This window comes from Cylas formicarius, unplaced genomic scaffold (genome assembly GCF_029955315.1).
Source record: "Cylas formicarius isolate icCylForm1 unplaced genomic scaffold, icCylForm1.1 PGA_scaffold_4__25_contigs__length_36172078, whole genome shotgun sequence".
NCBI classification, from domain to species: Eukaryota; Metazoa; Arthropoda; class Insecta; order Coleoptera; family Brentidae; genus Cylas; species Cylas formicarius.
In genome coordinates, this window is record NW_026844334.1 from 19,344,657 (window position 1) to 19,367,930 (window position 23,274).

Here is a 23,274-nt window from a genome sequence, read left to right on the forward strand (position 1 = left end):
CAGCCGTTTTTTCCTAAAGCTCGATCCAAGAAACGTTTTTTTGACTCTTCTTGAAACTTGCCAAAAGAGCACCATAATAGTATATTATGAAACAAGTGCGGTAAACGGCATTTGATTCCCTAGTTCATTTGACACCGGTACGGTAAAATCCCGAAAATGTCCGAAGTGGTTCGAATCCGTGGGAAACGAAACTGACGTGTTAAAGTGACGCTTCCCGCATGCTAGATAGCTGTGTAATTAGGTATTTTGCAGAAAAAGCTATATATAAAAAATCGCCGAAACACGTGAAATAAGAAATTTAATGAAGCTTTTAAATATAATATTTATACCACGTATAAATATGCAATATTACGCAAAGTAAAGCAGCTCAATACAAGAGATAACACTTTTCCTGTTAATACTGGGATTTAGTGTTGAAGTACAGGAAACCGCTGCTTCAGTTGACCAAAACATTCTTCTATTATAACATGTAATCGAGTTAAATGTCTATTGGACGAATTTTCTCACTGCAACTGCAGTTGACGGAAACTTTATCCATAAATTTGATTTTCTTATTATTGCGTTCATTACTTTTGCAACTGTTGACAAAACTGTTGTTTGGTGGACTGGTATATCCCCACCTACACCACTTTAGCATCCCGGGTCACCGACGTAACGGAAATTTTTTCAGTAACACTCAAAGCGCCACCTCTACTTTCAAACTCGTCTCTTAAAAAAAATTTTACTTTTATTTGTTAAATCTATACAAAACTCGATAATCGACATCTCGACAGTCTCTCTCAACTCTATTATTCTTTTATGCGAGAGCAACAAGGATATATTCGGCTATCACTTAAGAAACCAAATTTACAACTGATTTGAGCATTATAAAGAGGTAATTTCAAATTATTTGAGTAACTGCTTTATTTCTAGGGTATATGCTTAACTTTATTAATTTTATTCATATCACCCAGTGCGTCTGACAGGAAAGTTAGTGGAAGCGTTGGAATTCAGATTTGCTATGCATATAATATATTAATGTTTAAGATGCAAAAAGTAACAAATTATATTGCGCGTGTAAAAATAACTGTTGGGCTAGATATGACCATAACCCATTTAATTAAACCCAATTAGTTATTTGGTAATTCCACAAACGGTCAAATGCTAAAAGGACTGTAAAATCTTGCTCATATAAAATAACAAGTTAATTTTACCCCAGAAAAACACATTCATGAATGCAAAAAAGGTTCACAGGATAATATTCTACCCTCTCATTTTATACGCCCCGTACCCTACAGAAAGTTTCCGTGAAGAGCGTAAAAAACATCGTTTTTATATTTGTTGTACAAATTGTCGATACCTGCAAAGGTAATCCATTACCGAGGACACATTCGTTTAAGGATATTGATAGCGTTTATACGTACCCTAGTAATGCCCCATCCCTATACTTTGAAACACCTTTTATCCATTAGCAGGGGCACACCGCGGGTAGAGTCGCTCTGCCATTTATCCCATTGACGGGACCCTGACAGGTGGGAAACAAAAGAATTATTTATTGGCCGTTTATAAAAGCCGACTCTCGATGTTTCGCATTTTATTTCTGCAGTTATTTGGATTTCCTTGCGCACACGACAGATTAAAAAAAAATCGTCTGATTGCAATTGTTTCTCATTTCCGCAATTTACAATGAATAATAAATATATGACATCCCTAATTTTAAAAATAATTCCGGGCGAGATGGTCTAGCGGGCGTGGTTTATAATAAAATTGTTTTTTTCTATTCATCATTGACATTGTTGGTCGTAACTGCTAATATTTATTATATTGTTCTTTTGAGATTGTGTTCAGAAGTTTCATAAATGCACTTAGCTTTCTCAAAATATTCAGTGAGCCAGAAAAATAAAAGGAAGAATCATCAAAGTATGATGATATTTCAGATAAGTTGAAGATACACGAGAAGAAAATCCTTGGATGCAGTGAAAAATATAATATTATTATGTTGATTGGAACCAATAGTGGGGTCTAAGAAAATATTTGAAAATAACAGCACGCGGCAGATTTATTCATTTTATATAGCTGTTTGTTTGCCTTTTTATCGAAATGTTTTATACTAGCTAAAGTTGTGTTGGGTTCTGATGGAAAATAAAGATTTTATATTCAATTATCCCATTGTGTTGTCAATCTAAGCTATTTAAAGAAAGAAAATATTCTATTCATGAATACATATTTTGCCGTATCGAATTTGTAACAACACTATAGTTTTCGTTAGTTAATATTGCAAAGTGCAGTCGACCTTGTGCCCAGGAAAGCCTACAAATTAGGAAACAAAACTTGGCAAAGATACCGGAAGGTTTTCAAAGTTCAAGAAGATTGTTAGACTTTTTAACAAATCAAATCACAGCAGTGGAATTAAGTTTAATTCCTTATATGTATAAATAGTGTATATTGCTTAGTTTTTTTATATAATTGTTATTATTCATTGAACGAAATGTATTTTAGGGTTTATTTACTTCTCGAGTAGTGGGGCCCAATTTTATTTTACCATGTCAATGAAGAGAAAATGTAAGCAAAAATTTTGAAAACAAAAACTGCAAGATTCATTTTACAATTTAAAAAAATATATTGTTTTTAAGTGTTTTTTGTAATGTACTGAATAATATCGAGCATATATCAATCATTTTAGGAGGTAGTTGTTATTGGGAGGTTTTTATGGCTAATAGTGTCATATAAACTTTCTTGGACATAAGATACAAACGAAAATTTCTGAAACTTACTTTTGGTAGCCAAACATTCATTTGGAAAACATTATCACAACTACAAAACTCGAAAGTAGGACAAACCAAATTGAAAATTTTGCGCAAATTTTTAAATAATTATTATGATTATTCTTGCAGTATTAACACATCCTACATGGAGATATAAGTTTTTTTCAACTCATAACCGATAGTGCATGTTGCGTTATCTCGATCCGATGTGAAAAGACGGATGTCTTCGACGAAAATTATACCGAATAGGAAATTACTGGAAGAATATCGGAAATTCAGTTTTCCAATATCGGAACCGCAAAACTGGAAATTTACCTTCATTAGTTCGGATTACGATCAATTTGATGCAGAAAACCGATGATGAAGCCCTTATCCGAAGACTAAGTTCATTGCAAATCAGGCGACTTATAGTCAACACCGCAAACTAGTCGAAATTGATTTTATCTTTAACCCAATTTTATCTCGTAGGTCAGTACGTCTGGCTTGAAATGCATTTCCACTACTTTGAAAGTTTTACGTCTAAATGTCAATGTCTGTTGCGCCAACACGAAAATGTCAAATTTTTGTTCATAATATATAGTACTGCAACGCTATAAAACTCACACAGCTATCTATAACGTATCAAAGTCTGAAACACGAAAACAAGAATAGCAACACGTTTTTTTCTATGATGACGTCATTTTTTTAGGGCGCTCTATATCTTCTTAAAATGTTATTTTATTAAAATACCGATATGAATATGTTTGTTCCATGTTAGGCATTCCAATTTAATATAAAAATTTTATGAAATCAGTTCTCAAAATAAAAACATCTGTCATAAAGTTTTGTAGACTTGTGTTATCGGTGCGTAAATGGGTATTTTGAAGTAGAGACTAGAAAAATAATGTTAACATACAGTTTTTAGAAAATTTCTTAGATTTAATTCACGGTTTGGCTTATGTTATTTTCATATCTCTTTTTTTTTAATTAGCTACACTGAAGACCATACCGACAGTGAAGATCGAAAAGAGATACTTCAGTACAGCGGATCTGGCCTGCCTTTAAGGCCGAGTGTCCGACTTTGGGAAACAGCGAAGTCAATACTGTTATGAAGGCTGAAAGTGGAAAGGCTCATCAACAGCCATTTCTGCTAGGAGTGGAAGCAACAAACTGCAACACAGAAGGCAACGGAAAACTAATGTGTTATTTTTCCCAGGACATTCATCACGGTTGGAAAACAAAAAAGAGAGGCCCTTAGTCCTGGGCAGACCTTAAATGGTCAAAGGGTGCGAAGGATCTCCCGGCCAATAGGTTACACAGTGTACTACAGCGGCAACTACGACCGATATCATGGGAACGGGGTAGGCATCGTAATTAACGATAGGCTGAGACTTTATGTTATCAGCTTCTCCGCACTCTGATATAGTTATCATGATGAAATTACAAGGAGAATATTTCAAAGTCAACATAGTACAAGTCTATACACCTACGTGTGACGGTAGTAACGAGGAGATTGAAGATTTCTATAATTGGGTAGACGGACTCTTTCAATATATTAAAAATAAGAAAGTCACAATGATAATTGGAGACTTCATTACTAAAGTTGGACAGGGAGCTGTTGAAAACATTGTCGGATTCGGCCATAGAAATGAAAGAAGAGATAGGTAAATACAATTTTGTAGGGAAAATCAACTAATTGTAACGAACACCTTTTTTAAGCTACCGCCACGACGCCTGTACAAGGAGAAATCTCCTGCAGATACCCCAAAGAACGTAACAAGAAACAAAATTGACTAATCAACCAGAGATTCAGAAACAGTGTCCTCTCAGCAAAGCTACAGAAGCTACCACATAAAAAACAGATTCTGAGATATGACTTTAAAAAAGTCAACGAAACATAAGTAAGATCACACATTCAGGACGTTCTTAGTACAGAAATAAATAACATCGAGATTACAGAGGAAACGGAAGTGGAAGATATTTGGTGTGCTCTTTAGAATACACTCCTTAAGACCAGAGAACCCCTAATGAACACTAAATATCAAGCCAAAAACCCTTGGATGACACAACATATCCTGAGCTAAATGGAACAAAGGAGATTGGCTAAAACACCAAACTCTGAATTATACAACATAGTTCACAGAAACATCAAAAAAGAAATTAGGCATTCTAAAGTGAACTGGATGAGCAATGCCAAGAAAAGACCTTAGTAAACGACATGACACTTAATGTACACAAAAAGATAAAAGACGCGACTGACAGATATAGGAAAATAAGGCCGTTAAATATAAAAGATCAAAGTGGCAAGCTATTCAGTGATGTCACACGACCCAAAAAACAGTATCCATGAATGCAGAAGGTCCAACTATAACCGTTTCAGGGATCCAATACGCAATCAAGACGGAAAAAAATGGGAAAGCACTGTGCCTAGACAACATCGCAGTGGAATTACTAAAAGTCATGGAATTCTTGAATAAAAGTTACAACACTGAAATTATTCCAGATGAATGGTTAACATCCGCTTTTGTTACCCTATCAAAAAAGTCCAAAGCACAATGTGTTGAAGGTGTTCCTCAAAATAATTCTGTTAACTGCGACGTATACGCATGTTTTGTGGACTAAGGCGTTTGATACTGTACTGGGGACAAAAGGCGTATAGAGAAAAAAATACTCCGAACTTGTAGAAATTGGGAAGTAAGATAGGGATGTGTACTGTCGCCGCTGCTATTTAACTTCTAATCTGAGGACATCTTCAAGAGAGCGTTGGATGAAATTCGGAGTGGAATAAAAATAAATGGAGAAAATATAATCAACATCCGTTACGCCGACGACGCTGTTTTGATAGCTAACAGTCTTGAGAACCTACAAGAACTAGTGATGTCTCTTAATATTGTCACCAATGAGTATGCTCTGGAACTTGAGGCCAGAAAGACAAAGTACATGCTAATTAGCAAAACTCCAACACCATATACAGAACCGTTCATCAATAACGAAGTCGTCAAAAGGGTTGAGAAATTCACTTATTTAGGAAGCACTCTGTCTGTGGAGATTAAATGTGGCATAGAAAAAACTCGAAGCACTTTCACTACAATAAATAACCTATTTACAAACAGAGACCTCAGTTTAGAGTTTAAAAAACGAATAGTAAACTGCTACATCTATCCGGTGCTTCTGTATGGAGTGGAGGGCTAGACAATGTCAGAAGCTATGGAGAAACGAATTAATGCCTTTGCGATGTGGATTTACCCAAGATACCTTGGACTGATCACATAACAAATAATGAAGTCCTCAACAGAATGAGATGTCAGCCACAACTCTTACTCATAATTAAAAAACGTAAACTTGAATACTTTGGGCACGTCATAAGAAATGAAAACAAATATCGCCTATTAGAAAACATCATGCTGGTCAATGTAGAAGGAAAAAGAGGCACGGGTAGAAGGAGAATCTCCTGGTTGGCAAACCTTCGCAAATGGTATGGTGCCACCTCCACCGAGCTATTCAGATGTGCTGCCAGTAAAGTTCGAATAACGATGATGTTCGTCAACATCGAAACCGGATAAGACATTATTTTTTCCAATGCAAATCACTATCTTATTTCAAATGGCATAGTTATTTAAAGTAATAATTAAAACACATATATGTAAATGACCTTACAACTTTTCAGAAAACCAAATTAGGAAAACAACAAAAAGAACTCATCAGCTCGTATTGTTTTCCAATAATAATATACTAATGAATACACTAATGCACTAATAATTACATTCTTATTAGGAAAATAATATTCAGACGTTGGAAGTAATGGTTTATTTGTAGGTACTAGACAAAGGTCAATGTTGATCAATGTTCACCGAAAGACTACTGAAAATACTTGGCCAGTTGCAACGTTCTGAAAGAAAATGAAGGAATAATAAAAAATCTGTTAAGGACACAGGAAATTGGATGAGCTCTTTTGCATGTTTTCTGTTCTGAAAAGTTAGAGTAATTATACATTCTTATTAAAGGGTTTCCAGAAAAGGCACCTGAAAAAAAATGTCTGCAATTCCATAAAAAAAATTAGACTTGGTAATAACGAAATCAAAAACAGAGCAAATCTAAGAAAATCAGTAAAAACTGCATGTTTATATGTTTCCCAATTTTTGACTTATAAACTCTTTAAATGTGTTACTTTGCCTTGCTCATTATCCCGACTTCGTCATTTTAATGCAACGTATTGTGTAGTAATTTCACCATTTGACACGATAACGCAATTTGGAAATGTATCCCCCTCTGTACACTACAATAGACTCAATATTCAATTTTCGCCACTACAGACGATTAATCAATGTATTTCATCGAGATTAAAGTGTTTATAATAATAACTTAATTAAAAAATATATATTATAATGGCACATATAAATTGCTTAAATCAATCAATCAATCTGTTTAACACATAACGTGAGCGTATAAGGGTGTAATTTTTACTTTGCAAGGAATCCAAAAAAGGTCCGGCTCTTTTGATAGAGGCTAATTTCAGTATGAAAAATGATTTAATGGTATCGACTGACGTATTTGATAATTACAATGTGAGTAACGCTCAGCATTTTAAAAGCAACTTAAGGGCATCATAAATTTTACTAAATCTTTGAGATTAAACCTCACAGTCAAATGGCCTAGAGTAAGGGACAAACCAACAGGGTTGACTTGGGAGGCGTTAAGAAGAGAAGTTCCTAAGTCGTTGTTGAAAAATGTAGAAAGGTCCACCAAATGGTGGTTTAAAAAAACTAAGTGTACATTTCTCAAAACCAATATATTAAAGTGAGATATTATTTTGGCTGTTAACCAGGCTCGATTGATATTTGAATACAGTGACATCTGAATTGTCACCTGACGCCGCAAGTAGCTAAAGACCTTTTTGAACATCCAAAGAAGAACACTAATGCTCATATCGTTCTATATAAGAGCATTCCGACTAAGAGTATGGAATCTGGGAACGGATCAATAGATAATTATTATGAAACGAAACCTACGAATTATGGGATATCACTGCAGAAATGAAATGAAATTTCTCGACATAGAAGTATGGTAAAAATTTCTAATTTCTAATTTCTAAATGAATCGATTTTTAATTGTAGTGTGTAAATCTCAGCACTATTTCAACAAGATTTGGTAAAAATTCATTTAATTGCCATATCCAGATTTCGGCGGGCGAATGCAAATCACGAAACTTCGGTTTATTATTGCTCCATGTTCGTTCAAAGCCGCAGGAGACAGTTTTCAATTCTAATTAAAGTCCCGGTTGCATGAACAACTTTTAATGAAATTTAAATGCAACGGACAGTTTCGGGTTAAACTTTTTGTTTTATACACTGTGGTTGTGTATTCTGCGGCGAGAAAAAAAAGTTATAATATTCGTAAATCTTGGTCAATTATATTGTGAATTGATTGAAAGTTTTTGGGTATTAAGTTTAAAAGAGTGCATTTAATTTATCCACAAAGCGGCATTTATGTCCATGTGAATCAATCACAGGAAGTTTTCGGTTGTTTGTCTTAGTCTTAAGGCTGTTTCATGTTTTTTGAGCCCACCTGATATTTTTCGTCCGGTCTCTCTAATGTATCCTTTGCCGCATATGCATGGAATGCTGTAAACTCCTGGCATATCAAATGGAAATTTGTCTTTGACGGATACAAGATGTTGAGAGATTTTTGAACAAGTGGTAACTCTGGTTTTGAAGATTTGTAATGAAATTGGCAAATTTAACAAATAATATTACCGTAGCCTGTTGACGGTTCTTTAAAAATTAACAAGTCTTTGTGGACAGGACATCAAGCGCAAAGGAGAAAGTTAGAAAATGACCCACTGAATGTAAAGGACAACACTAGTCAGTGTGGGAGATTTCTTTCGGGCTCATTGCAATTGGAAAGTTGTAGTGAAGTGTATTTTGTGATGGAACGCTTAATATCTTTAATGCGGGAATTACTAGAGAGAAGAGCAGCGGTAAAGTGTTTTAATTCTGGGTTCAGTGACTCTTTAAACACGAGAGTTTATATCGCATGATTTCTGGATCGGATGGTGATGTAACAATGCATTAAGGTATCGGTCTGTGTGCGTAGGTTTTAAGTAAACTCAATAACCCAATGTTAGATCTGGTGTTTTATTCATAAGAATAGGAGGTTATTATTAGTTTCTAATTTGTGGGTAAAACGTATGTTACAGTGTATAGAGTTTAAATTTCTAAGAAATTCTACTAGGGATTCTTGAACATAAGTCGAAATAACAAAAGTATGATCTACGTAGCGTTTCCATAATTTTGTTTTCTTCTCATAAATATATTCTCCATGACTAATGATAGTGGAGAACCCATACCTATTCCCGATGTTTGTTCAAAAATTTGACCGTTATAATAATATGTTCCAGACAAACATTTTTCAATTCAGGTGAGAAAGTTTGGCTCCAGATTCTCGGGTTTTATTATATTTGAAATGATATTGCGAGTTTCAGGAATAGGGACTTTAGTAAAGCGGGATTCCACGTCGAAACTAACCGGTATATATTGTGTATCTAATGTAATGCTTTTTAATTGTTCAATGAAGTGAAAGGAATTAAGTACCAAACTATCAGTTTTTCCTGTAAAGGGTTTTAATAAAGAAGCTAGGTATTTTGCTAGAGAATATGTTAGAGAACCAATGGTGCTGAAAATAGGTCGAAGGGGTAATCCAGGTTTGGGAATCTTAGGGAGGTAGTGCGATGATACATTTATCCCAGTATTTGGTAGTACAGAAGAGTTTGATGGTTTCACTAGTGTTGACGTTAGTTTTTCAAATTTATGAATGTGATTTTGGGTAGAAAATGAACGAAGATTTAAAGTTTTGTCGTGAATCATGTTTGAAATGGTATGGAACTCGGATGAGGACAACGTGGGATAATATATATGCCGGTACAAAGTAAAATGCTTGAAAGTTTTAGTTACGGTCTGAAACGTTAGCAAGTTCGACTCAACAATAACCGACGCAGGACGAATCCAGAAGTTTTGCCAATAATATTACGGTAGCTTGTGGAAGTTTCTTTAAAATGTAACTAATATTGATAAAAACGGTTCGTGGTTTTCTATTAAACGAATTTATCAAATGAATTGATTGAATTATAAACCAAAGTCAGCAATCCGTAAATAATTATTTACCTGAGACAAGTACTAGTACTATCCACATGATCCCGACCAGACTCTTCATCATGCATTTGCCACGTCATGTCCACATGGCATTCACGGTTTGTTTCTGGAACAACAAAAAAATTAATGCTGTGTCAAGAATGGCAGTTGAAATGAATTGCTCTTGTTTCTAACAACTATAAATTTTCATTTCAAAGGGAAGTAAAACATCCGATTGAGTAAAGGAGAATTCTGATCAAACGCGCAATTTGAAAAAAGCCGATGCACACAGAGCGATACTTTTTATTGTGCATTGAGGTTCGAATCCTAAGTAAAATAAAGTGCACAGCCTAGGGAAATTTACGAAGAAATTTGTAATCATCGGGCGTATATTCTGTTTGAGTTTCACGGAGCGTTTCTGAAAAATCCTCGGCCGGCGATGATAAAAAATTCAAACTAGATAAATCACCACAAATATGAAGGTATTAAGTAGTTTACTAATGAATTTTTTTTACAGGAAAGCGGGTAAGATTGACTTAAGTGTCATGGGTTCGATTTTTGAGAAATATTCAAAGACAAACAGTGCAGTTCGATATCTGGACAACTGACCGCTTGTTAATTTTTGTCCATTTTAAAACTACTGATAATTTTTGTATTTATTGTTTACATAAAAAAATATTAGGATACATTTTTCAGTCAAATGCAGCTACATGCTGCATTTTTTAAGTCTCTGTTTTCCCATAAATGAATATAACTTTCTTGTTTTATATAAAAATTATAATTATTTTAAAATACCTTCAGTTCTTTTAAACTTCATTGACTGTATGCGTGGAATATTTTTACTCAAACCAAAAACACCTTATATATCACCCATTTTTCATAGTAGACACCATCATTTATTAATGGAAAGGGCTCAAGGCGAACATGAGCATGGGAGCCGATTTTGCTCTATCTAGTTTAGGAACAGGTTTTTGCTGTTCAAATACATACCTAAAAATACGAACACCAGAAGATGAAGAAGAACCAATCGCATTTTAATCGGCTGAACAGGATAAAGAGAATTTTTTAGAAGAAAAAAGTTACTATGTTGCTCAGTAGACCATGCATACCTCATGTTCTTGGAATATTTAAGGATGGCTGAGTGTGTAATGCGCTACTAAAGTTTAAGAAGGTTACGTGCGATATTTTTTTTAGTGGAATTGGTGTTATTCGAAGATAATAATAAAATAATAGTTTAAAAATATTGAGCTATTTGAAAAATATTTCCAGATTCCAGTTCCAGTTTTCTCTCATGGACACCAACATTTGTTACTAATTGTGGAGTGCACTACTTCTACTTCCTCTACATTAGCACTTTTTTATAGTTACAGCCATATATAATGCTACGGCAAAATTAATTAAGGCGAAAATTCGGATAGAGGAGTGCATAAATTGGAAACCAACTACCAAATTGAATGAAATTATTTACGATATACCTCAAACCAGCTATTGATCAGTGTTTGTAACGCAAATAATGATTCACATACATAATTTGGTTGTGTGAAATGTGTTTTTGGGATTAACGTCGCCAAAATAGCGCTCGTGGCCTTTCCGGTTTTAAGGTTTCTTTTTTTTATTTCTAACAGAGCTTTGCACTGCGTGATCAATCAAATTCCCCGATTATTGCGTTATGCTTCGAAATCACTAATTGGCGAATCCAGTGCAGAAGCTTATGAATATTTATCAGCTGTTCCCTACATTGACAACTTGACAAAAAGAAATCCTATTGGTGCAATCTGAAATTGGAATGGAAATTACGGTTTTTCTTCGCCAAGCATGCATTTAAAACGTTTAATACGTAATACAAATCAATTGATGTAAGGGTTAGTTACAACTGCCTAGAATAAGGTCTGTTCGGGGCATACTGCTAGCAAAAAATCAAAAATTTGGGATTATACTAATCCGAATGCGTACATTCGTCTACACTATTTTTAAAGATTGAAAATTTTTGTTTTTATTTCTTTTTATATATTTTTTAAATAATAAATTAAAAAAAAAATAACTCCTAATATATTAGTATCAATTTGTATTAGTAATATTACTATTTAAAATTGCTAAAGAGACCTTTCCCTGAAAAGAAATTTAATAAAAAATATTAGAGACCTCAAAAACGGTGTAACTTAGCTACAGAATATCATATTTGAAATATACCTAAAATTTTGGAAAGAATTAAAAAATGCATTAATTTATAGGAAGCGCTACTTAAAATAAGTACTAATTTCCAGTATAACCGCGAGACAGTACCAGTCGACTTTGGTATAATTTCACACTTCACAATTTTTTAAAAGTTATATTTTTACCATAACGGTTCGCAGATTTGGGACAACCTGTATATGTATATAATTCATTTCCTGTATTTAGCAGCTCGGCAATCCAAGTTATTGACTGAACGCCGAATACACGAATATAGTTTATTCAGCGGGAACTAAGTTTGATTAATTATTTCGACTAGGGGAATATTAAACAGACTCTACTCTAGGACATAGAAGTTTTGAAGTGCGGTCGAAAATAGGAAGTCCTGAAGACTACGCATTGGAGATGGAAAGCCTACGTAACCCACCATTGCAAATAATCTATAAGTATATTCATAAAATTCTAAATTTTATCCATTTGTTCCCAATTAGGTAATTCACTATTATATTTATATATTCACTAGTATAATGAATTGAATAAGGAAAGCAATGAAAATAAATCGTTCTTATTGCAAAAACAGTCTACCAACTTTCGAACCCTATATATTTGAGTGTATTTATTAGACAATTCATAGATTGTGTGAACAGATATCATATCTGGGAATAGAAGTCTCATCGTTTTCTACATTTTATTGTATGTCGCATAATAAGGGGCACAGCGGAAAGGTAAATTTTTCCTGTTTACTTTTTTTTTATTATCATTATTGTTAAAAGTACCATAACATAAATGATATTTGAAACTTTTCTTGGTCCATGCTTGTAGTTTGGGTAGGTTATTTACTTAATGTTCCCCCAAAACGAATGAAGATGAAAATTATTCTATTTAAGTGCTTTAGCTCTCGTATTTCAGCACTAATCTGCAAGACACTATATCAAACAAATCTTCCAGGTAACCAAAATGTTAAAATCAACGATTCCGTCTAAGGACATTGAGGGCATTTTCTGACAATAAATGCCTAGAGCTTTGTTGGATCAATTTATAGAGCGACCATTTTGTTCAAATAATCCTAACCCATATCTGAAAATTTGGCGAAAAATAATTTAGTCCACTGTTTCCTGAGTTAGATTTAATTACTATGGTTTGTTTTATTTGTATTTTTGTGGCAGAAATAATTTCAGCATTTTTTTTAGATTTTCCTAAGATGAGTTTTTCTCATTTAATATTCGCTTATGATTATTAGTTTTTAAGATTTGCTACCACTTATCATTGCATCAATGGCTTCGTGAAAATCCTCCAGACTAATTTAACTAATATTGTTTATGCCCGACAGGAAGAAACATAAAGGCTGTCTTTTTATATTGTTTGAAAAGCGGAAAACGCAAATACTTTAGGACACTTAATACAATTAAATCCATCTAAGAAGTAACGTTATAGTCTCAATCTTTCACTGTAAACACATCCGATCACTTACGCCGGAACCAAGTGTGACCTAGATTCAGACTCCTTCGCGCGCTGTCTGTCACGAGATGAATGTGCAGTCTTCTGTTTGACAAATTGCTTCAGACCCAACTCGCCGTTTTGGAGTTGTGAAAGGATCGTCTTGGCTGAGTATTGTTTCCTTTACAAAGTTTTGTGTTTTTGTTACTATCACTTGAAGACAAAGTCAAATATTTTGGTCTTTATGGCGGCCATATATCAGATTAAGTTGCACGGAAAATCTAAATCAAATTAAATTGCACTGCTAAACTTAAAACGAAAATTATTACTTACTTGTCGTAGTTTTCCTCCTTATTATTAGTGCACTTTTAAACTTTCCAACTCGCTAATACTCCAAAGTTTCGAAAGATCTGATAGAAACTAAATATTGACTACAAAAGTTTTAAAAATTACGCGATAGGCTTTAGAAATACGAATGTTTGTGCTATCAGATATGCTGGTAATTATATTTCGCATCCTCAGGTCCGTGTTCCAAAATATTAGCCCAGAACAATTCTTTTAACGTCGTTTAATGTGTGCGATAGAGTTAGAAAGTATCCGTTGAAACTAAATAAATATAGTTATTTCGATGAATCTAAGCTATATGTTTGTTAGAGAAAAAAGTATTTCAATTTAATAAGAGTGATTGACAGTAAGTGAATTGCATGAGATAAACTTAACCTGCTTTAATGAGTATTTCCATTTTAGAATCTGAAATTTGTCTGCTTTTGACATCACACAAAGTGCCTTGGTGGAGTTGGCGGATTTCTCGAGCAGAATCTCCAGTTCATCGTGATGTAAACTGTTCAGACGTAATCAATAATGTAAAAAAAAGTGCCATCAGATAAAACGTAACCTAATAACTAAATCCTTATGCTTAACCAAGCTACTTTCAAGCTGTTTAAAGTTGGCTTAAAATGACACCAATATATTAAACGATGTAGCATATAATAAAACTACACAAAATCAAGCAGGTTGTTAACTAAATATCACGAAATAATAATTCATCAGTAAACAGGAGATGAGCAAACTAAAATTGCACAAAGATTTATATGTGGACACAATTTTGTGCTCCGAGATTATTTCTAAACCGTAACCATAAACAATTTCGGGTCTTTAAAAATGAATTGAATGAAATGAATTAAAAATATCTGCTAGGCAACCCTAAAAATTGTTGTTTTTTAGTCCTTTGTGATTTTCGAATAACTTGCTGTGGGATATAAGCTATTCGTTAGTTCTTGAAAGACTATAGTGTCGCTCCGCCAATTCTCAGATTCTTCACAACAATTAATATAGGTAATCAAATCTTTTTTCTACTCTCGTCTGTAAAATACCTAATTACCCATCGATCTAGCGTGCGGGAAGCGTCACTTTACGACGTCAGTTTCGTTTCCCATGATTCCGAGCCACTTCGGACATTTCCGAGATTTTACCACACGGATTTGGGAGCAATCGGATGTTCTCGGAGATATTTCCACGCTTTGAATTTTGACGTTTGTCACTCTGACGGTCCTGTCAGTCGTGTTATTTTGCGAAAATGTACCCAAAAACTAACGGTCGTAGAAAAAGTATAATATGCAACACATTCGGTAAACTTTTTAACTCACTCATTTCTTATAAACTCGTGAGTCAAATGACGTTTACCGCACTTGTTGCATAATATAATATTATTTGTTCATTGCTCGATGGTAAGCAGAGTGTTTGTTTTGGTTTCCTCAGGCAATTTTTATTCTCCATTTTGAAAATATGGTTTTTGTATCATTTTTCTGCACATATATTGATTACAAGAAGACTTATCATAATAGTTTACTCACATTTTGGAAGAGAACATGCTACCAAAAGTATAATTCTATGATTCTAGGCTTGCGATGTGACTTGGTAGTAACTAATAATTTCGAATTTTTAAGCCGTTCCGCCACAGTTAATTATAATTTAGTATGCTTATTTAGTGTAGATTCCAAGCTTGGTGTTTACTATTTATACGTAAAATAGACTAGACGTAGAAATTTTCTACTTTATTATGGTTACAGAAATAGAAGAGAAATTAAAAATTATTTCTTCAACAGTAAAAGACAAACAAATAAATGAGCCAGTAAATTTAAAAATTTGAATTATTAAACTGTGCTCACGGGAGAGAAAAGGCCTATATTGGCTAAGCCAACTGAGTAATATTTAACTAAAATTTGAAATAGTCCATAGTTAAAAAAATTATTTCAGAATCCTGGATGCAGTGGATTTCGATATTCCCCACGGCTTAACCATACAACGTTTTGTTATTTCTTCCACAGTCTGGAAACTTGTTGTAATTTATAGATCCCCTACATCTGCCAAACGGAAATATTTTTTGCCAAGTTCCCGTTCGGTCCCAGGAGAAAGTCGAAACAATGGATATCAGCCAGATTTCACGGTCCATTTATTATGGCAGACGAAGCTCGATAAAGTAATTCACGCGTCGACTTTAGTACGAGCGTGGAAATATTGAAAACTGTTGTTCGGTAGATATTTTCATATGTTGTCCAATCATCTGCATTTTATGTTAACAAACAAGAACGTGTCGGCCCACAAATCACGAATGTAGCGAAGTAATAAATGTTTCCCAAGCCAGCTTAAGAAATGTAGCGCAGTCTATTATACGAGTTTGTTCGCCTGAAAGCAATCCTATATTAAGCTATTACGAAATAATGATATTAACAAAGCTTTAGCACAATGTCGCTTATTAATGGAATACAAGATGTTCAACATTTAAGTTAAAATCATACCGGGTCATGCAGGACGTAATTTTCTACTCCCGATTCTACAATACCCATTTATGGACAGGTGAAGCTTACCGAGTGACTTTAAGACTTCAGCTTCAATATTTTACTGGCGTCATTTTTCTAGTTGTGGTAAATAAATGTTTTCACTCACTCGTTTATCAAGCCCTGGTTCGATTCACACCAAATCAAATTCGTTACTAAAAAAACTAAACTAAACGTTAAACTTGCATAATGTACTAATTCTTGCATCATTTCCAGTATAAAGAGATGTTAATACTGTAAAATGAAGTAATTTCGTTTTATAAACAAACTAATTATCATTAAAGTAAGGCAAGGTAGTTAACCAAAACAAAAATAAACAATTACTCTTGGTCACAATTTTCTGTGTTTATGCTTTGGAACTGAAGACACATTGTGCTTTGAATTACCGGTTTGCAGTAGACTCAATCAGAATTGAATCCTTTCCATTCATAGGTTTTTTCCTATCTAAAATGCCACACACACCACAGAAACTGTTAGCGATTAGTTATCTCATTGAGAAAATATCAATTTCATAAACTATAAACAGTGAGATTCTATATCTCATTGATAAGATACACTTTAATATAGCTTTTTGGGAGCTTTACTGGAGACACACCTTGTTCTTATCATTTAATACAACTCGTCCGCAAGGAAATTTATCCATTTATAATTGAAAAATATAATGAAATATGTTTTCTTACAATTAGTAAAAACTCATTTTGAAAATGTATATTATGTGCTCGAATTGAATCACAAGGCCGAATTCATTTGCTTTAAACTACTAGCAACTTCAGTAGAGTGACGCTGCACAAATCAATAAAATTAACAGTCAAGTGTTTAAACGCTTTCGGCAACTTTAGGCACGGAGCTTTACAGATTTGAAGTATTTTGGAACGTGGACTGAAAACCAATTAAAGCATTAACTCCACTGTTTCCCGTCGCATTAAAGGCAGAATTTTGATAAACGGATACAATGGATAAGGAATTTGCGGATTAGAATGAGTTATTATTGATTACGAACAATAAATTTAAATAATAATATATCGACCAATATACACGAACTGCAACGCTAAATTGTTTATTTATCGTTAGTCCAATCTCAAAATAAAGTCAAACGTTAAAGCGTTAAAGAAACGGGCCTTTTATTCAATTTTAATTTATTTCTAGCCATTTGCATAGAGAAAATCTAAAAAAAGATGTCTGTTATAATTGCTTAAAGTTTCTTAATGGCTGTAGTTGGCTGACTGCTTCAGTTATAATTAAGATTTCCGGAATTCCCAGTGTTTTAAATTTCTCGGCATGGAGTTAATGTGCTTGTCTGGAGAAGTTTCGCTTATTTTGTGTATGCACACAAACGCATTAGACTGCGAAATGTCACTGCCATTTTTCTTTTGGGAGGGAAGCTTATATATGTGATTTATTGAAGTTTTAAATTAAAATTATTTGTTTCCAATTTGTTTTCAATGCGTTTTATATTATTTTGCGGCATCATTATAATCTTATTAAAATAAACCGGACAGAACGGAATTATGAAATCTCGGGTAAGACACAATTATTGTGGACTATTTCAAGTCTTCAATATCTAGAAAACTAAAAAAATGTTTCGGTATATAAAAGCTCATTGTTTTTTCAAATTGTATTGCTGACCAAATTAACCCAAAACTTATCAAAAAATGAAGAAAAATGTTATTGAATCATGAAATATTTCGATGTATTGAACTTTAAGTTCGCATTACTGTTCAAGATGACTACCGATTTAACAGCTGTCAAGTGATTTATTCTCAGTGTGGTTTGGCAATTCATCATGAATAGACTCACGCCTGAACAACGCTTGCAAATAGTGCAATTTTATTTCGAAAATAATGCTTCTGTGCGGAATAGGTATCGCGCACACGTCCGTCGACAAAATCGTCTATCAGAGCAGTTAATTCGATTAACCATGGAACGTTTTCGCACCACGTTTACTCTTATTGATAATTCGCATCCCCAGAGACGCCGTACTGTTGCTGCTGTAGAGCGTAGCATTGAGGAAGACCCGAATGAGTCCATCCGCCATCGAGCACAGGAATTGGATCTGTGTCCATCCACTTTATGGAAGATTTTGCGGAAGGATCTTGGTGCTTACAAAATCCAACTCATGCAAGAATTGAAGCCAAACGATCATCAAGTAAGGCGTAGATTTGTCGAATGGGCCCAAAACGAGATTGCCGTTGTTCCCGATTTTCATAAGCGAATTTTGTTTAGCGATCAAGCGCACTTCTGGTTGAATGGCTACGTCAACAAACAAAACTGCCGCATTTGGAGCGAAGCTAATCCTCAAGTGTACCTCGAAACACCGTTACATCCAGAAAAACCGACTGTTTTGTGCGCTTTATGGACTGGTGGAATCATTGGTCCGTCCTTCTTCAAAAACGATGATGGGCAGAACGTTACAGTCAATGGTGATCGGTATAGAGCTATGATTACTAACTCTTTCATTCCTGAATTGAAGTACCATGATGTCCATTAGATGTGCTTTCAACAAGACGGCGCAACATGTCACACAGCTCGTGCCACAATCGATTTATTGAAAGACACGTTTGATGACCGCCTAATTTCACGTTTTGGACCTGTGAATTGGTTTCTAAGATCTTGTGATTTAACACCGCTAGACTACTTTCTGTGGGGCTATGTAAAGTCATTGGTCTATGCAGATAAGCCACAAACCCTTAACCATTTGCAAGACAACATTCGCCGTGTTATTGCCGATATATGGCCACAAATTTTCGAAAAAGTCATCGAAATTTGGACGTCCAGATTGGACTACATCCGCGCCAGCCGTGGCGGTCATATGCCAGAAATCATATTTAAAATGTAATGCCACAAGATTATCTTTCGGATAAATAAAATTCATGTCAATTGAATTATCCATCGTTGTTTTATTGCAACTTAAAATTCTATACATCGAAAAAAAACACTCCTTATAAGGTACCTTCAACTTTTTTGGAACTGGTGTATTTATTATTGATTTAGTCATCTAAATACAATCTTTAAATGAAAAAATAAAAAATAAAAAAGAATATTTGAAATTCTGATTAAAATTATAAGTGCATTGCGCGCATATGATATATAGAGGACAAAAAAACGAAAACAAAAAGAGAAGCCAGTTTCAGTTAAGCCCTGAAGAAACGAACAGAATGATTGTCAAACTTTTGCAAGTTTAACTCAACAACAACCAACGCAGGAGAAATCCAAAAGTTTTGGAAATATTAAAAGAGAAATTAAGAAAGACATGTCCATCTTCGAGTCTAAATTGAAGTGTGATTGAAGAAAATTAAACTATTCAAGACCAACTCATGCCCAAGGGGAGAATAGAATATTTTACGGGAAATCGAAATCGTAAAGGTGGTGATGCAATATTTTATTGTATTCTTTTTAACAACTTTGAATAAAAAGTTTCCTTCTAATTCTAAGGTAAATCGGCTTCGTAAGTCTTCTAGTCTATTTTGGTACATACTATGCTAGACTCTAAATGACACAAGCAAAAGTTTAAACTTGTCACTAATAAGGTCAGTAATGATATGAAGGTGTTGATGCCCTATGTACAAAACAGTGGTTGAGCCAGTTTTGTAATTTGTGTTAAAATAGATTTGACTAATTTGTTTCCAAAAACAGGTGTGAATATAATTGTAATTTATAATAATATGTATTTTTTTATGAAATGCATATAATAATTCTGAGATGATTTGAAATATGTGCATTTCATAGGGGTGCAACCTAATTTTAGGAAAACGAATGTCATCGGGTGCAAGTGATATACATCTGAGCAACATCGCGATTTACGTGAACCGCAAATATCAGCACCTTCTAGGAAAATACAACATAATTTACGCTGCAAGTTTCCGTATGACTTGCTAAAGTTTCTGTTCGGAGTAAACATAAATTTTAAACAGACATCTTCCGCGAGCTATACGAGCTGCCATTTGCTTCGATGAATTCCATTTTGCAAGCTCTGCTTTTATTGCTCCGAAGGGAAACGATAATATATTCAGTTATTCAGTGTCGTTGTTAATTTCGAATTTAATTGCTAGGAAAATTATATCTTTTTTTAAGTGGCGATGATGAAAAAGGTGCTATTTACAGAAAAGGTACTTGACATATCAGTCCTATTCTTTTAGACAAGTTCTATTTTTTTTCCTAAATCAAAAAATGTTTTTAACAGCACAGTATCTTAAACGATGGCTTTAATTGCTAAAATATATGTATATACAGGGTGTCAACAGTGCACAAGTCCGTGACAATATTATTTTGCAAATTAAAAACCGACTCAGGAGGAATCCAGAAGTTTTCTAAAAACTATTACAGTAGCCTGTGGAAGTTTCTTCGAAAAATTTACTTAATCGATTGATTTTTTGTGTTGAAGGCACTATGGTTTTTCAACAACATATGAAAATACAGGGTTAATCAGCAATAAGAAATCAAATATCCTACATTTACATTTAGATTTGGAATTATTTAGACTTTGCTAATTTGTTTTATTAATAAATATTTTTAAAAAGTTAGGGATTTGTATACATAGAAAAGTATAAATGTATGTTACCTATTCAAAATAGTTCTAATATAAAGTCAATAAAAATGTAAAGAAATATTATGACACGAAAACGCATCGCTAGTGGACGTTTGTGTACATGCCCTGAATTATCCTTTAAGATGGGAAAAATATTGATGTTTTTATTTCTAAAAATAAAAATAATTCTTGCTGACTTTGATATACATTACACAAAAAAAAAGCAAATAATAAAATTTTAAAGAAAAAAAGCTTTCTTCACAAAATCAACGATGACTTTTTCATGTTACTTATTTATTGATATGGCTGGCCCGTGAAGGAATTAATCAAAAACGCTGCTCGACCGCTAGTAAAGCGGAAGCAATCAATAAAGCAATCGAAAGACTTGATTCGATAACCCCGTTATTAATACAAGTAAAAGAGGTTTTTTGCGACGCAGCGTTCACATGAGTACGAACAAAGTGGAATACGTGTTAAAAGGGCAATTGACATCGACGCTCATTTTTCATTTATTGCTTGCATGTCTATCTCCAACAAACGCATATCTAAAAAGTTCGTAAATTTCGTTGCCAATATTTGTTTTTTAAAGGAAAATGTTCAGGATTTTACCACGATTTCGTTGGGATCATAGCGGTTTTCATTTTGTGTAACCCATTGAAGCGTCAGTTGACCTCAAAAAATCAATAGATTTAATTTTTTTTAGTAACTTTTTTCAAAAATGATTACTTTGTAACAATCGATATAAAAAATAATAAAAAATTACCTGTAATAATAAACGTGTTTTTAACTCAATTGACATATCGTCCAAAGAGAGAAGGAAAAGTATATTACCAAAAAAATTAAGTCTGCGTCAACAACGTTAATATCCCTAAAAAGTAATTTATGTCCAAATATAAAATTTATTTAAAATAATGCATATAAAAAGCAGAAATGAAACTAAAACTTCACCCAGAACACAAGTAAATTGTGCCTATTTAACAAAAAATGTGATGAGAAGATCATAATCTCATAAAATAGGATTTATGTCTTATTTATATTGCAGAAAATGCTGTAATTTATAACAACACTTATTTATAAAAATGTGAAAAGTATGTACATATAAATATATATCAAAAAGGTTAGGTAAAGATTCGAGAAACTAAATCTACTCAGTGATTCGAAAAAAGATTAAAATAATTAGATATTTTTTTCAAAAATGCGTGGGTATGAAAAGATTGGATAAATTATTTTAAATGGCTTTTACATTCATATGGTTCCTGTTTAGCTTATGTTGCCCACAATTTGTTTTTGCTATGCAGAGTTGCGGGAATTGTTAGGTTATTATACTTTGTTCCGTTTTTACAAGCTAGTTTAAATTGTCTTCTTTGCACTTCAGTAGTAAATTTCGCTTGACCATGTTGCTTTCCAGTGTACTGAATAGATTTACCAATAAAAAAATACATACAGAACCAAAATTGCTGGCGACTATAGGAGTTCCCATATATATCCTGAATGAGCGCTGGTAATTAAGGTTGTGAAGCTTATGGGTGGTATTAAGAGGAAAAGTTAAAATATACATATATCCTACAGCACTTAATTTTTTGTGTTTTTGAATTGTATATATATATATATATATATATATATATATATATATATATATATATATATATATATATATATATATATATATATATATATATATATATATATATATATATATATATATATATATATATATATATATATATATATATATATATATATATATATATATATAAATTATTAATTAATTTTAATTATTAATTTAAACTTAATACAAAGCACACTCTAAAAAAAATAAATAAATAAAAACTAAGAGGAGAAAAAAAAACATCAGATACAATGAATGTTTGTTTTCCACTTCTATTTTTGATTCGTACACCAAAGCAAGAACGTTATCGGTTTTTTCAATGATGCATGTTATGGTACTATTCTACAAACAACGCTAATAATAGACATTTTGAAAAAATCAATTAATTGGTGAGTATGGCTAATATATGTAATTTGTTCTTGTAATATTTTGTAATTTTTAAATTCATATATGTCTACTGTTTTAAAATACGTAGTGTACGTTTTACTTTTTGATAGCGAACTAATTCTTCGTATGATCGCGCTTTTCTGTCCTTTGTTTTTGCAGTTTTTGAGAAAGACCTGAGTTGCCGGTCGAAACGTCAATGACAATTACAGTGTTTTAAAATTACCCGTGTGTCTTAACATTATCAAAGCTTATTCCGCTGTGGTTTTGAATTGATGAATAAAGTAGTAAACTCTAATTCTACGACAGCGAATTTAATTTTTTTTTCTATAATTATCTGACGTGACGTGAACTATGACGAAACAAGGCCTCCACATAGCGAAGTCACAGAAATGACACCTTGAAAATCTTGTGTATGTGAAACAATATTTCAATTTATACTTCAAGCAGGGTATGGATG

At 33.3% G+C, this 23,274-nt stretch overlaps 1 protein-coding gene across 1 annotated transcript in view; it reads right to left on the reverse strand.

The window, feature by feature from the left end:
* The window catches only part of LOC132701521 (acetylcholine receptor subunit alpha-like), an 87,246-nt gene that overhangs the window by 41,412 nt on the left and 22,560 nt on the right, over positions 1–23,274 (reverse strand). The window contains exon 2 of the mRNA XM_060669505.1: positions 9,884–9,977. Coding sequence (XP_060525488.1) covers positions 9,884–9,935 — 52 coding nt within the window. The 5' untranslated portion in view covers positions 9,936–9,977. The remainder of the gene's footprint in view (positions 1–9,883; positions 9,978–23,274) is intronic.